The sequence below is a fragment of the Desmodus rotundus genome, chromosome X, assembly GCF_022682495.2.
Source record: "Desmodus rotundus isolate HL8 chromosome X, HLdesRot8A.1, whole genome shotgun sequence".
Classification (NCBI taxonomy): Eukaryota; Metazoa; Chordata; class Mammalia; order Chiroptera; family Phyllostomidae; genus Desmodus; species Desmodus rotundus.
The window spans coordinates 99,138,825-99,153,075 of NC_071400.1; the positions used below are offsets into that span (position 1 = coordinate 99,138,825).

Sequence of the window (14,251 nt, forward strand, 5' to 3'; positions counted from 1 at the left end):
TGTGCTGCAAATTCCAAATCAGGGGAAGTCGCTGGCCCCAGGGCAGGATGGTTCGATTGTTCTGAAACCATAAGCTCTGTGTTCCACGAAGTCCCCAAATGTGACAACGTCAGAAAAAGATGTTTCCACCAACTATGAAATGACGGGTTTATTTCCTCTTTATTCTGCAATGTTCTCACTGTCTGAAAAGCTGACTCCTGACCAGACACCCCTGACAGAGGTCCAGAAGGCTGCTTCCCAGGTATGAAGCACGTGGCTGAAAAACACAGAACGTACGGGCGTGGACCCACTGGAATTAGCCACACAAGACAACTGCCCTTTCTCACGCTCTCCTCACTGGCGTGTCCCATAAATTCGTGCGGCCTCAGCCAGCAGCAAGCACCACACGGCTACTTAATTTGCTTGCATGATTTGCCTATGTCATATCAGTGGTGACTCCTGTAATGATAGGTAGTTAGCGAGTAACTGATCCACATACAAAATGAATTAATAGAATTAACTGCAAGCAGTTGCCACGGGAGTGTGCATCGTCCGTCCCCAGACAGCCTCTGGCCCGAGGCAAGCCTGTGCTGGGGAACATGGCCTCTCTTGGGTTTTTGAGGGAACACGTAGGAAGCACAGGGCAAGCGACCCATTATCCGCAGGTTCGAGGACCCGTTATCCGCGGGTTCGAGGACCCGTTATCCACAGGGGTCAAGGGCCCTGTTATCTGAATAGCCACAGTACAGAAACACTGCAGTTCTTCTCTTGGACCCAAAGACCTTCAGACGGGGCCCCACCTGGGGCCGCCCAGGACACCCTGTCTTCGCACACATGGTCCCTGGGTGGGCACTGCGGGCCCCAGGCCTCTTTCTGACCCTGACGCGCATCCCTACCTGTTCCCTGCGGCCCAGACACCGAAGGAGCTAGCCCTGGGCTCGTGGATCAGACAGCAAGCTCTCCCAGCCCCTGCGGTGGGCTGCCTTACACTCTGGGCACAATGATCACGTTAAGAACAAAACAGACGCAGACGAGGGCTGCAGCTGAGAGCGCCTGACTCCCACGCAGGCAGGTGGGTGCGTCCCTGCTCCCCCAGGGGCTGCCCGAGTGTCCGACAGTGACACCCTGCCTGTGACAAGCCCCAGCGTGCACAGTAAGGAACGGGAACATGTAACCTCGTCCGGACCAGGCACGCATGTCACACTGAACTGTCCGCCTTTCCTTCTTTGCGGACTCCAATCCCCCAGGTTAATGCAGGAACAGTTACCCGTGTTACATGCATGCTGTCGGGCATCCTGTTCAAATGTTAGAGGCATGACGAGATGTGTTCCTGCTGAAATCATGTCCCTCACCTCGCTCGGAAAACTGAATTACAGAATCATTGTACTTACGGGGTCGTTAACTTATACAGGACACACTCTCCTTAAAAGTTGAAAGGGATTCAAGTTATGCGAGGGTCGAAACAGAATCGCAGCTGTTAAGTTTTGGGGAAATCAGTATTTAATGGTAATAGTGAGGCGTCCCACTGCTCTGGACCAACAGCAACTGGGATGTGAAACATCTGCCGTCGACTCGGGTTTCCTGGTCCCGGGGAAGCCAGCCCTGCCCGAGGTGCGGAGCCAAGCCGGGCTGGCTGTGTCTGCCCGTTGCCATGGTGTCAACAGCGCCCCCCACGTGGTGCAGTGCACGTTAGCAACGGCGCACGCTAGCAACAGCACCTGAGCCTGTGCATTCCTGACCGCTGCACCCGGCTCCACCCCACCTGGCCTGTTCCTCACCCTGACACCCGGGATTCCTCTTCCCTGTTCTCAGGAAGGATTTTGAGGTTGGATGGCAGCCCCAGGGATGGACACGTGGCCGGGACAGGCTAACACAGTCCCCTAGGAATTATGGACAGTGTCCCACCAGGCAGTGCGGGGATCACTGGGCACCCCCGAGCCAAGTGGACCTGAGAGGGCCTCAGCCAAGTCACCGAGCGGGCACGCGTTTGTGTCTCTAGTGCACAGGTGAGTCCGTGCACGGGAGAGTCGCCCCTGCTCACGCCTCTCTGCCCTCTCAGCTCTTTGCACAGCTCGGGGCACAAAACCGTCTCAGACGTAAGCAGCGTGGGAATCTGCCAGCTACTCAACTGACTATTGTCCACGGCAGGGGAGCTTCAACTGTCAACTGTCCCGTTAGAAGTGAAGTAAAACGGCCACGTTCACGGACAGGTGCCCACTGGGGCCACACGGTAGCTGCTCAGTAAACACCCACAGCATGAATCAGTACGTGAAAGACTGGATCGCCAAGCACAAGCCATGCGCGACGGCCGGGGCGCCAACCTCGGGGCCTGGGGGTCAGGTAGCAGCTGACCCGCGAATAAGTGGGGACTCTCGAAACCATGGCTTCCGGAGACCCTTGAGCCCGGTAGGTGATTCCAGCGTTGCTTTACCGTGACTTCTGCCCTTTCGTCGCTGGTCTGAGGCAGGTGATTGTAAGAAATGGTGTAAGGGCACGTGTCTCTTCAAGAAGTCCGTTTGATCCCAGGGGGCTGCCTCTCAGGGACTGGGTCCTACTTCTCACATGGACCCCTGTCTCCTGTCTGTCCCTGCCCTCTTCCGGTTAACGCCCCCTCATACCGTGTTTCTGCAGCCCCCGACTCAACTCCTGCCTTCCGGCCTCTCCCACTGCGGGGCTGCCTTTATGTAAATGTGCTTCTGCAAATGCCAGGACATGATTATCCTTCTTTATACACTGGAGCATCACGGAAATGTGGTCGTTGGCATTTTTCGTGGGCTCCGTGGAAACAGAAACGGGCAGAAGCACAGCTGTCCTTTATTCGACGGCCGAGACCTGCCTGCTGTTAGTCCCCCAACAAAGAGCGACGGCATCCCTACGGAGGTTTGCAGGGACGGACACGCGGCCGAGACAGGCTGACACAGCCCTTCCATGTCTTGGCCCTGCGGCTCTGGGGTCCGTCCCGCTCCCAGCGAGTAACGCAAGGCAGCTGCCGGCATGTGGGGTGGACAGTTTGTGGGGGAGGGTGGTGGGATGTCTGCGGTGGGCAGTGTTCCACTTTAAAAATAATGAAGACGGAGCGTTCTCCTGGGAAACTGGCTGGATAAACTGGGGCCGGAGACAGGTGTGCTGAAAGCCAGTGAGAGCCTCGATCTGAGGTTAAGAAGGAGCCGCCGGTCGGCAGTTACGAGGCGTCCTGGCAGACTGGGCTGCAGGGGCCACGTCCCCAAACACGGCAGAGAAGTGAAGCTTTAGTTGACCTTAGATGAGCCCACTGGACTAGACGTCTGGCCCCACTGTCACCTCGAGAATACACCAGAGTTCCACACACACTTTCCGGATTTCCCCTGACCCTGAGGCATCTTAGTGACGTGAACATGATCTCAGTTCTAGGTTTAAATGCAAGGAAACAAACGAACAAACAAAACTCTGCCACCCGTCCACACAGTTAGGGTCGTCACCTGGTCCCACTCGAACCTTTGGGCTTGTCAGAGAGCAGAGCTCTCCACGTGGGGTCGGAAACGCCCAACCCGACCCCTTCACTTACAGAGCACGTGACGTGAAGGACACAGCACCCAGCCTGGGAAACCTGGGAGCGTCCAAGCACGTGAACTTGACCTCAAAGATCTACATGTAGGACACACACGGAGCCAGGAGCCAGCACCGCTGAGGTGCAGGGGGGAGAGCAGGGGAGCCTTCCCACACAGGTCAGTGCTATTGTGCAAAACGGCAGCATCCACAGACCTCTTAGAGGGCAGGTCCAGCACGCGGCGTGCCCAGCGGGTGGGGGAGACCGACAAGCATCACCCAGGGGAGGAGAGAAGAAAAGGAAGGCTCTTGCAGGCGCAGGAGGCTACAAGCACAGTCAGCTGCGTACGGAGGAGAGGGCCCGAGCCCAGAATGTGAGGGCTGCAGGGACATGCGGCTGTTTGTTTGAATGTGACGGAAGGGACTGCGTGCCCTGCTGGGCAGCAGCAGCAGCTCCCTGTCCTGAAATGAAGCAGGGGCTGCCAGCCCTTGGCATCCACGTGGCGAGTGCCAAGTCCGCTGATGTCCTACACGCACAACTATGGGAGCAGGAGGGATAAGAGAAGAGGGCAGGCAGCATTCAAGGCCATGCACAGTTGCGCTGCAAGCCCCCCTGTTGGCCTCTGCAGAGCTCAGCACCCTCGGCCTTCACCGGCATGCACGGCGCTGGTGCCACAAAGCGGCAGAGGAAGGAAAAGCTGGGTTCACTCACTGTTCCGCGGGTGCCAGCGCACGGCGTTCAGGTAGAAGTTGCAATAGTGGAAGAGGAACTCGTGCTCCGAGTGCCGGCTTTTGCTCTGAAGCAGCGGCATCAGGTCCCGGCCATCGATGACCCTGGGGGGTAAACCGGGCAGGCGTGAGGCGTGAATGAGCGCACCGTGCTTGGACCGAAACGCCCTGCCTCCTGAGTTATCCTTCCCGTGCAGGAGAGCCGCGTCGTGGTAACCAAGTAACCAACATGAACACACCAGCCAGCCTGTGTTGGGTGCCGAGCCGGGTGCCGTGCCCCATGCCGCGAGGCCGGCCGCGCTCCCGGACAAACTGCTGGAACCCTCCAAACGGCAGCAGGAGTTGGGGCCGTCTTCACTCCATGGATGAGGAGGACCCACTGACATGGCCCCCACATCTTCAACTGTACGGGTGGGCGGCCCCCCTAACGTCCGTGCGGGTCAAGGGTCAGCGGCACAGGGCGGGCGAAAGTAGGTCTGGCGTTGTGAGTACGCGAAACACCGAGTTTACTGTTGTATCAACGTTTATTCGCCACTGCACTGTTTTCCACAGCAACAACAGCCACCCTACTCTGACCACACCGTCGATCTCTCGTAGTGCCGGACACCCAACGAAGCCCAGAAGGGCAGCGTCCCAGATGGCGAACAACAGCCACACACAATGGGGCACGAGCGACGGAAGTACGATCGTTGGCAGTTTGGAGGAACGGATGCAAGCCTGACACTTAGCTGTGAGCTGGACAGACAGGCACGGCCACCCCAGAACCGAACCCACTGACAAGGCGAGACCGCCGCCGTCGGAACGAGCCGGGAGCCCCTTTGAAAGACGTGGACAGTTTAACCTGAGGGCGTGACGTGCTTCTCCTGATTAAAAACGCTCCCCACCTACCACCCCCTAACGTAACGGCACGTTTCACTTGGCCGCGTAATTTGGGTATGCGTTCTCGAGGAATCCCGCATCCCTTGAGCTTTTTTTGTGGTTTATTCTGCTGTCACTAAAAAGCCCGTAAGGTGCCCTCGGTATTCATCCTCCTTCCGGGGATGTCTAGGTACCGAAAATGTTCCATTGTTGTAAAATAAAAATAAGAACAAAAGACAGACTTGGTCCGCGTCCCAGGCTTGCGCTCCTGTTCACCACGAGAGAAAGGCAAAGAAACGGGGTAGAAGGACAGATCTATTCAGAAGCAGAACGGGCTCGGAAACAGGGTTTCTAGCCCAGAATACCAGTTACTGGGACGTGTTCCGATTGCTTTTCAGAAACACTCAGTCCCTAATAACGGGGCATCCGGCCCAGGGTGGGCAGAAGGGAAGGGATGATGGGGGAAGCGTGCAGGCAGCTGAGCCCGAGCAGCCCTGGTGGGCACAGACGACGTGGACGGTGGGCGCGGGACAGGGCGGGGTGCAGACACCTCTCCCCGTGCTTCCCCACGAGTGCACAGCAGGCTTTTCCGTGACCATTCCAGAGCAAGGACGGACCTCTGCTTTTTCTTGATATAATCTCTACCTCTATGTCTTGAACCTGGCTTTATTTGGTCATAAGCCCTCAAAACACAACCCTTGAGTTAAGAACAGAGGACCAAACGCCTGTCGGAATGGCTACCGTCAATAAATCAACCAAAAACAAGTGCTGGAGAGAATGTGGAGAAAGGGGTACCCTTGTGCGCTGTGGGAAACCCAAATCCACGTGTCCACACCATCGGGCCGACCTCGGTCAGTAGGCATCGTGAGATACGTAGAGAGGACCCTCCGTCCTGAGGACGGGCTCTGCCGATGACGCAGGCTCAGTCCCAAGTGCTCGGTTCTGCTGAGGGACCGGCTGCGCACAGTGGGCAGGGCGCCCCAGACAGCAGACCAGCGGCCGCCAGACTGCAGGGCGGGGGTGGGGGCAGCAGCCAGCAGCCACCTTTCTGGGAGGCAGCTTCCTCTCTGACGTGACATTCTCCCTCCCCTCACGTCCCCGCCCCTGCTCCCACCCCCGATTCGATGGGAAACCATTCAGAGATACTGCAAAGCAAAGAGCCTCGATGATTTTTAATCTCAGGAGCCACGAGAGAAAAACGTCCTTCGAGTGATCGGGCGAGCACGGTGTGCGGGACGGGACCGCATTGAGATGTATTCCTGGGCCGACGAGGAGGCCCGATGAGCAGACAAATTCACTGGGAGGGAGATTTCGGGCTTCAGAAGAGACTTTCAGGGCTGACTGCCGCCCACTTTTCTGCCTGTGCCTCAGCAGAAAAAGAACACTCCCAGTGCGGCAGATCTTCCAAGTGCCTTCAGTGCCCGTGGCTCTTGCGATTCCGGGACCCTGGGCGAAGTTCCACGCGGAAGAAGAGAGACCCGCCCTAAGGGACATGTGGCCGGCCTCTGCCCGATGACACAGAAGGGCACGTGTCCCCATGATCTCTACACGTCACCTCACGTGCTCTGACGCGCCTCGCCCTCCCATCAACCCGGTCAGGCCAGCGCTGTGACTCAGTCCAGTTCCCCGATGCCCGCTGGGGCCCAAGACCCTCCCAGCGCGTCTTAGGCTACAGTTGCTTTCCAGGTTCCATTGCCAGCGCTATGAATTTTGGCAGATGACACAGCACCCCCATAAACAAACGCTCTCTGGGGCCCTCGGTCACTAAAGCGTGTGCACAGGCCCTGGCCGGGTGGCTCTGACCGTGGGAGCGTCATCCCATACACCTACACATCGCCGTTTTGATTCCCGGTCGGGGCACGTGCCCGGGTTGCGGGTCTGGTCCCCAGTCCCCACCGTTTCTCAGATTGATGTCTGCCTGCCTGTCTGTCTGTTTGTCTCCATCTCTGTGTTTCTAACTTTCCAAAACCAATACACATATCCCCGGGGGAGGATTAAAAAGAAAACGACAACAGTGTAGATGGGTCGTGAGCCCACTAAGCTTGAGAACGGCTGCCTTTCCTGCGTGGGCACGTCTGTGTGTGAGCTGGCGTGGGGCAGGCACAGCTAAGGCAGGAACCTGGAAACCACAAGTACCACTATGAGCAAGGAAACACACTCGTGAGCCACGGGAGGCGAGCCAAGCTCCCCAGGACTGCACTCCAGCTGAGCTGCGGCTCTGCGCCCGGGTCCCCTGCCTTCGTGCGTGCGTGCTCGCTGGCAGCGGCAACGAAACCAGACCTACAGCCCGGCTGCGTGAGATTCGCCCCGCTGCCACCCAGCTAAGGAACACAATCCGTCAGCGAGCGGGCTTCCCTCCCAAGCCCTCCGATGGGCAAGATGCTGGGGGAGAAACCGCTGGCAGCATGTTGGAGAGTCGCAGTGAAATTGCAGAGAAAGACGTGGCGTTTAGAACTTGCTAACTGAACACACGCTGGGGGTAGGGCCCTTAAGTGGGGACCCGGCTGCTTTCCTTGCTGCCGCTGCTGAGGGCTGCATGAACACAGGTGGGATATGGGATGCGGGAGTTCCAGGGGTCAGTGCCAGGTGCCCTTGGGCAGGGATGGGGGCCCAGGCGGGTGGAAGACACAGGTGAGCAGAAGGCTGCAGGAGAGTATCCGTTCAAGGCCACCCTCCACACCCCAGCCTGGCAGTCCACTTCCCACTGGGACAGCGGCCCTGGTAGAGGGGTTTCTGCGTCCGAGGTGCCCCCAGCGAGGGCCCCAACCGCATATGGGTGACCAGTCCCACCAGAGGGGATGCCCCTCTGCAGGGAAAGCAGAGCCCGCCCGACCGCACCGTCTGAACGCGACACTGCCTGGCAGCATCTGCGCCACGGTACCTGTCCTGAGGCAGCGCCGCTCCCGCCAGTGTGGCCACGGTGGGGAATATGTCCATGTTGCTGGTGGGCGCGTCCACCTCCAGCCCGGCCTCGAGGACCCCCGGCCAGCGCAGCAGGCCTGGCACGCGGATGCCTCCTTCCCAGTTGTTGCCTTTTCCTCCTGAAAGGCAAAGCACAGGCAGCGGGCCGATTGGACTCCCCTCCAGGCTCACGTCAAGGAATTCTTGAAGAGTGAACGCGAGTCTTGCGAGGGCACAGGAAGCGCTGAGCTGACGGCTTTGGAGGTGCGGAGAGGTGACAAGCCGGGGAGCCAGGTGACGTGAGACGCTGGAAAAGGCAGCTGGTGTGCTCTCCCCAAGAACCTTCAGAGGACATGCGGCCTGCCAGCCCCTCACGTGGACCCCAGCATGGCCCAGTGTCCATATCGGAGCACCGGCTATGGAGCTCGACACACATTGCTCCGAGCCACCCGATGGGCGGCAGCTCCTTCCGGCAGCCCCGGAACACGCGAGCCCCAGCTTGTCGAGTAACGATGGGGTTGCCACTGGCCTGTGATTGCCACGGCGTGGTAACCCCAGTTCCCAACCACCCTTCAGGGCCCTCGACACTCTCCTTCTCGGCCCTTCCACTCACGCCTGCAAAAGTCCGCCATGACAGCAAAAGGCCAGTCCCTGTCCCCCCGAGTGTCATCAGCCTTCCTCACGTGCGTCAGCCTGCAGTGTTGGGTCACCTGTCCCTGCACTGAGGCTGGGCAGCACGGGTGTGTCCCTCCCCTAAGGAAGGGCTGCTGGCTAGCCACGCCCATCACTGTGACTGACGGCCACGCCTCCGCAGCAGCCACAGTCTGACCTTGGAACCTAGCAGGCCTGGGGCAGAGAACCAGTGAGTGAGTGAACCAGGTGTGAAGGGCAGCTCGGAACCACATGTTTGCAGACACTGGCAGCTATAAAACAAAGTAAAATCGATGCTCTCCACATAGGCCATAACCTCATAGAAATATGGCAGAAACGCCCAACTTGACGGCCCGGGAAACGCGTGTTGCGTTCCGCCACCACTGAGATCAGGCCGTAGGCAGAGAGGGCCCACGCAGCACAGCCAGGTGCGGCGGCTCCTGGCCACAGTAAGCACCCCGTGACCTGTGTGATTATGGGTTCTGTGTCCTGCCAAACAGCACGCCGTAGGTGAGCTGCTAGGTTCTGTGGGGAGCTCAGCAGGCATTCCCTCTTTACTCCTCTGTTCAGCGGCAGAGACAGCAGGGAGTCCCAAGCATGTCACTGCCAAGTGTCAGCACAGCCACGCTATTGCTGTGGGGGCCGGGACAGTGTGGCGCGTGGAGGAGCCAGGAGGCCGGGGCCGATGCGCACCCTCACCTTTGTACATCCCGTTACTGCCTCCGTGAACTTCCCCTTTGCTGCTCACTTCTTCCACGTGGGCCCCCTGGTCCGACGAGAAGTAGACGAGGGTGTTGTTCGTCAGCCTCAACTCCTCGAGAACGTTCAAGATCTGCCCTGCAGGGAAGAAAACAGTCCGTGGGAAACGAGTTCCATCTTTCCAAAGGACGTGACTGCCTATGGCTCAGGGCAGGGAGGAGACACTCCTGCGTACGCCGCTCTCCCCGGCTGAGCTCGCGGAGCACGGGGTGATCGGGAACGCAGCGGCAGGCCCGTGGGGCAGACAACAAGCAGAGTCAGTCACGGAAGCAGGTGAGATCTGTAAGCATCGCCGGGAGCCCTGGCCACCATAGGGCGGTTCTGCAAAGGGACCCAATAAAGTGTCCCACCAAAGTCAGGCTCACTGGTCATCGGGTACACGGAGGACGTTGCCAGGAGAGGGGCCAGCGGTCCACGGTCCTCGGGTTACAGAGAAGCCTACTACTTTGTCCCTACTGACTGGAAAAAGCAAAGCACCAAACACCAAACCAGGGATGTCCCTCTTGCCTGAAAAAAATCTGTCTACAGACACTTGGGGATGAATTCCTTCTGACAATTCTCACAGTAGAGACTCAAGTCCAAAACCACCGAACATGAGCATCATCAGTACGCCTCGTCCGTTCCTTCTCCTGGCCCCCACCTTCTTTCCCGAAACCTAACACTGGGTTCTGCCCCCAGACAACAGCTCTTCAAATCCACAGCCACGTCACCACGAACCAAGAACCACGGACCACCGTCCCCGCAGCTCTGTCTATGCGCGTAGGATGTGGCCGCACGTTCTCTTGTTTATGCCACAGGGAAGCCTGCGAGTAAAGAGATTTATTTTTTCTCATCCACCTGACAGATGACCGCAGCCACGCTCTGCAAAGACAAGTGAGCTGCTCAATTTCCCACAGGGAGGTGGCGAGGGAGCCAGAAACCAGGACTGAAGTCTGATGCCAAACCCAGACCCTCGAACTCTGCGTAGTCACATGCTTGGACTCACGAGAACCACTGAGCAGTGAGGAGGACATTCGGGGGGTGGAACTAGAGATATCACTGCAATACCCATATACAATGCATACCACGGCCACTCTCTTCTTCCAGTGAGTCCAGGGCGAGGGCGAGGACGGGGTGTCGGTGAAATATGTGTGCATCGAGGGCACAGGACAGCTTGGGAACTTCCCTGCCTACTTCTATGGATGCCCGAACTTTCCCCTTTGGGAAAAAGAGACGCCAGAGGAAGATTTAAGAAGGGGCTGATTAGGAAGCTAGACGGTTTCTCGAACCAGAAGGAAACGATGGTCCAGCTGGGGGAATACAACTTACAATTCCGGCAGAGATGGACATGCCCGTAAGCTGCAGGCTTATTTAGTGAGTGCATGCACACAGGCAGACGTCGGGGATGAGGCTCTGACCCTGTTCTTGTCATGTGGGACTGCGAGGGGCTTCTCGGCGTCCCCTCTCCTCCTTCCCTTGAGCTCAGTAAGCAAACAAGAAGCCCTGGCTGCTGCCTCCGGCCGTGTATGGAACATTCGGGAGCCCTTACCACTCCTCCCTGACCCGGCACCTGCTATGCCAGCCACATCTGTCCCCTGGCCCCACTCTCTCCAGCTATTTGCAGACCAGCGTGGGAGCCACACTGCTGTCCCCACTCAGGCTCATTCCGTGAGTAAGAAACCTGTCCAGTCCACTTGGCGTGGCATCATGGGCCTTGACACGAGCCCTGGGACGACCCCAGCAAGTGGAATTGTGCCAGAATGCCAGGCGTCCTCAGTGGCCGAAACAATCAGTGACCACAAGCATGTCCAACGCGGCACGTCCGGCATGCCCCCTGGAGATATGCCTGCACCCCAGGGGGACTCCGTCTGCCACCTGGCCCAGGAAGGAGAGAAGGAACACAGAGTCAGCACCCCACGGAGGTGGCACCGGGGACTCCCGATGCAAAAGCAAGACCACGTCCTTTGCGGCAAGATGTACTTTTGCTGTTTTATTGCCAGTGCCACCCGCTGGAGGGCACTCAATCTTTCCCAGTTGTTTCACTCCTGTGATAGCCATCCCTAGAAGGCTCGGCACGTCCATGGACGCCCTGCTGAGAACCGAGGAACACGACGCACACGGCCCACTGCAGGGGTCGGTCTCCCGTGACGAGTCACCACCAGGCACATGTTCACCGCAGTGCCGCCGCAGCGAAGCTCACCACCTGCACACTCGGGCGCGAGGGACCTTGGCTCTCGTGGGAATGTCAGCCCCGTCACTTTGAAAACCGTCGTTAGTTTAATGAGTTGAAAGAGGAAGAAGCCACAACACGATGGGACCCTCGCTGCTGTTTTGGGGAAAAAGTGCCCCTTTGGCTCATACACACATAATTTGTCAGCGAAATGCTAGACTGGGCGGGTAGCCGGGGATGGCGGGTTTCCCTTCCTCGGGCAGTAACTAGTATTTTGCAAAAGGGCGCTCGACCGTGCACCTCCATTTCAAATGGCACCCACTTTTCTGGCCTTCACAACTGGCTCAGCATGAATAAAATCCTGCGACGAAAAGCCCGTTTTAAAAATGTGACTCCCGTGATAACATCTGTGGACTCAAAACCCACACACACATATTTGTGGCAGGTTTGTTTTCAATTGCCAATGCCCCGGAAGCTGCCCAGCTGTCCTTCAGCAGGTGGCGGATAAGTAAGCTGTGCTCCGTGAAGACAGGGCCATGTTCTCCATCACTGAACAGAAGTGGGCGGCCGAGCCACGGAAACACATTGCATGCACAAGACTGAGTGAAGGAAGGCAATGGGAAAGGGCCACACACTCCATGGTTTCCACCGTATGATATCCGGGAAGAGACCAAACTATGGAGAGAGCAGAAACATCAGTGGCTGCAGGTGTTTGGGGGAATGGCAGGCGGAGAGAGAAATAGGCAGGTAAATAGCATTTGTGCAAACCCATAGAATGCACAATTCAAACAGTGCACCCTAATGTAAACCACGGATGTCGGCTGATTAACTAACGTATCGCTATTGGCTCATCAGCTGTGATGAATGTACCTCATGCATACAAGGTACTACGAGGGCAATTGTGTGCAAAAGAAAGAGAATGCGGAAAACTCTGTGTAAAGTTCCTGTTACCCTACAACTGCTCAAAAATAACACATGGCTATTCTTAGAACGCCTTTGAAGTGCGGTGTTGAGTCCAGACTTCCTCGTCTTGCTTCCAAAGTGTGTTTGTCCAGCTTGTCCTGACCACGGCCGTGGGCTACACACAGGGGCATGACAAGACGGCAGGGACAGCGTTTGTCCCCGAGGCCTGCTGAGACAGGGTCCCTCTGTCCAGGCCAGCTCACCTCCTGCTGACACCGTCCCCTCCCTCCCGGCTGCTTCCACCTCCACACACCTGCTGTAGCACCAGTTCCTTCCACTAACACGCACCTTCCTCCTTTCCCAGCCTCACGCTCCTCCCTGGGTATCCGTGTAACGGCTCCATCTCCCATGGCCGTAAGGTTTGTGCCTGGCCCCCATCAACTTTTGCTACTCGTTGCCTTCAGCGCTAACTTTGTCATTTTCAACAAGCACGTCACGCACGGCGGGGCTGGGATTCACACGAGAGCATCTTGCTGAGGCCACTGGACAGATGGCGAATTCCGTGGTTCAGCTGCTGCAGAAATGGTCGAATTTCTGATGTCCTTTCAGTCCCCCACTTTGTGCCTGAAATGCACACCCTGCATCCCACTCTGCTTCGGTCTCAAGCCAGAATCTCATTTGTAAAGCCCCAGGCCCATGCACCTCTTCATTCTTCATAAGAGAGATTGGTCCGGGTGGCACAAAGCAGGTTGACAGTGGTCCATGTGGAAAATCACACAACACATAATAATAACATGAGAACAAAGCCTGTTTTGGGGGGACTCACACCCGGAAACCTCTTACCTCACCCTGTACAAAGTTCTAGCGTGTTTCTCTCCTAAAAGTTCTGCACAGAACTGTCCCCTGGGTACAGACGTCCCCGCATTCCTCTTCCTTCCAGAGCAGCATAGTGCGTCAGAAATCTGCAAATATTATTTTTAAGGAAGGTTCTCAAAGTATAATGATACCAATTTAGATAGGAAAATAGTTCTGAATTACTGAGGGCGGGTTGCAGGGTAGCTTATAAATGAAATGCCTTATTTCCAAAGCTTTCTCATCTTGTTCCCTGAAGGAAAAAAAAAATACAGAAAAGAAGCTATTGTGAGAGCAATTTGTCATTTAAGTGGAGAAAAAACAAGAGCGAGCGTCTCAAAAAATGAGAACTTCCTGGGCAGACTTTTGCAAGGCTGAAAGAAGAAAACTTGGAAATGAGGAAATGTGGCTCCTTTTTCCTCCAGGTGCGGACGTGGGTTAGAGAGGAAGATTAAACCCCAGAATTCCTTTGTTCCCTGCGGACATACTGCAAACGAGTGTTAATTAAGCTACTGTGCAGTGAGCACTGGGAGAGAGAACCCTTTGCAACTCACAGGCGGAGTTCCGCGTCCCAGCTGAGGGGGGCGCTGTCCTGGAAAACCAAGAGCTCAAACTGGCTTCTGGGTGCTGAGAGAATCGGACCTGGGTCCGCCTTGGCCTGCTGCCCAGGAATATTTGCGTCCACGTTGGAGATGATAACCTGTGTTAGCAGAGCCGGCCAGGAGGAAGAGAGGAGGGTGGTATTGGAAGCCCTCAGCCTGGCTGAGGCGGCCCCGAGAACACAGGCCATGGGGCAGTTCTAGGACACAGGAGGAGAAAGAACAGCAGAGGCGGCCCCTTCTCCAAACAGCCTCGTCTCGGGGACACCCTGCAGCCGGAGAGGAGCAGGTCTCTCTGAACAGTCCAGAAATCTTTTCGGGCGGCTGAAAGGTGGCGTAACCTGTG

General features: G+C 57.1%; 1 protein-coding gene across 10 annotated transcripts in view; it reads right to left on the minus strand.

Moving 5' to 3' along the window:
- The window catches only part of LOC139440241 (steryl-sulfatase-like), a 113,574-nt gene that overhangs the window by 31,743 nt on the left and 67,580 nt on the right, over window positions 1-14,251 (minus strand). For 9 of the 10 annotated variants that reach the window (XM_071220346.1, XM_071220344.1, XM_071220343.1 and 6 more), the window contains exons 8-10: window positions 9,343-9,480; window positions 7,973-8,132; window positions 4,217-4,338 (exon numbers count right to left, since the gene is read on the minus strand). In XM_071220346.1, coding sequence (XP_071076447.1) covers window positions 4,217-4,338; window positions 7,973-8,132; window positions 9,343-9,480 — 420 coding nt within the window. The remainder of the gene's footprint in view (window positions 1-4,216; window positions 4,339-7,972; window positions 8,133-9,342; window positions 9,481-14,251) is intronic. The other variant, XM_071220345.1, reaches the window with a different exon arrangement.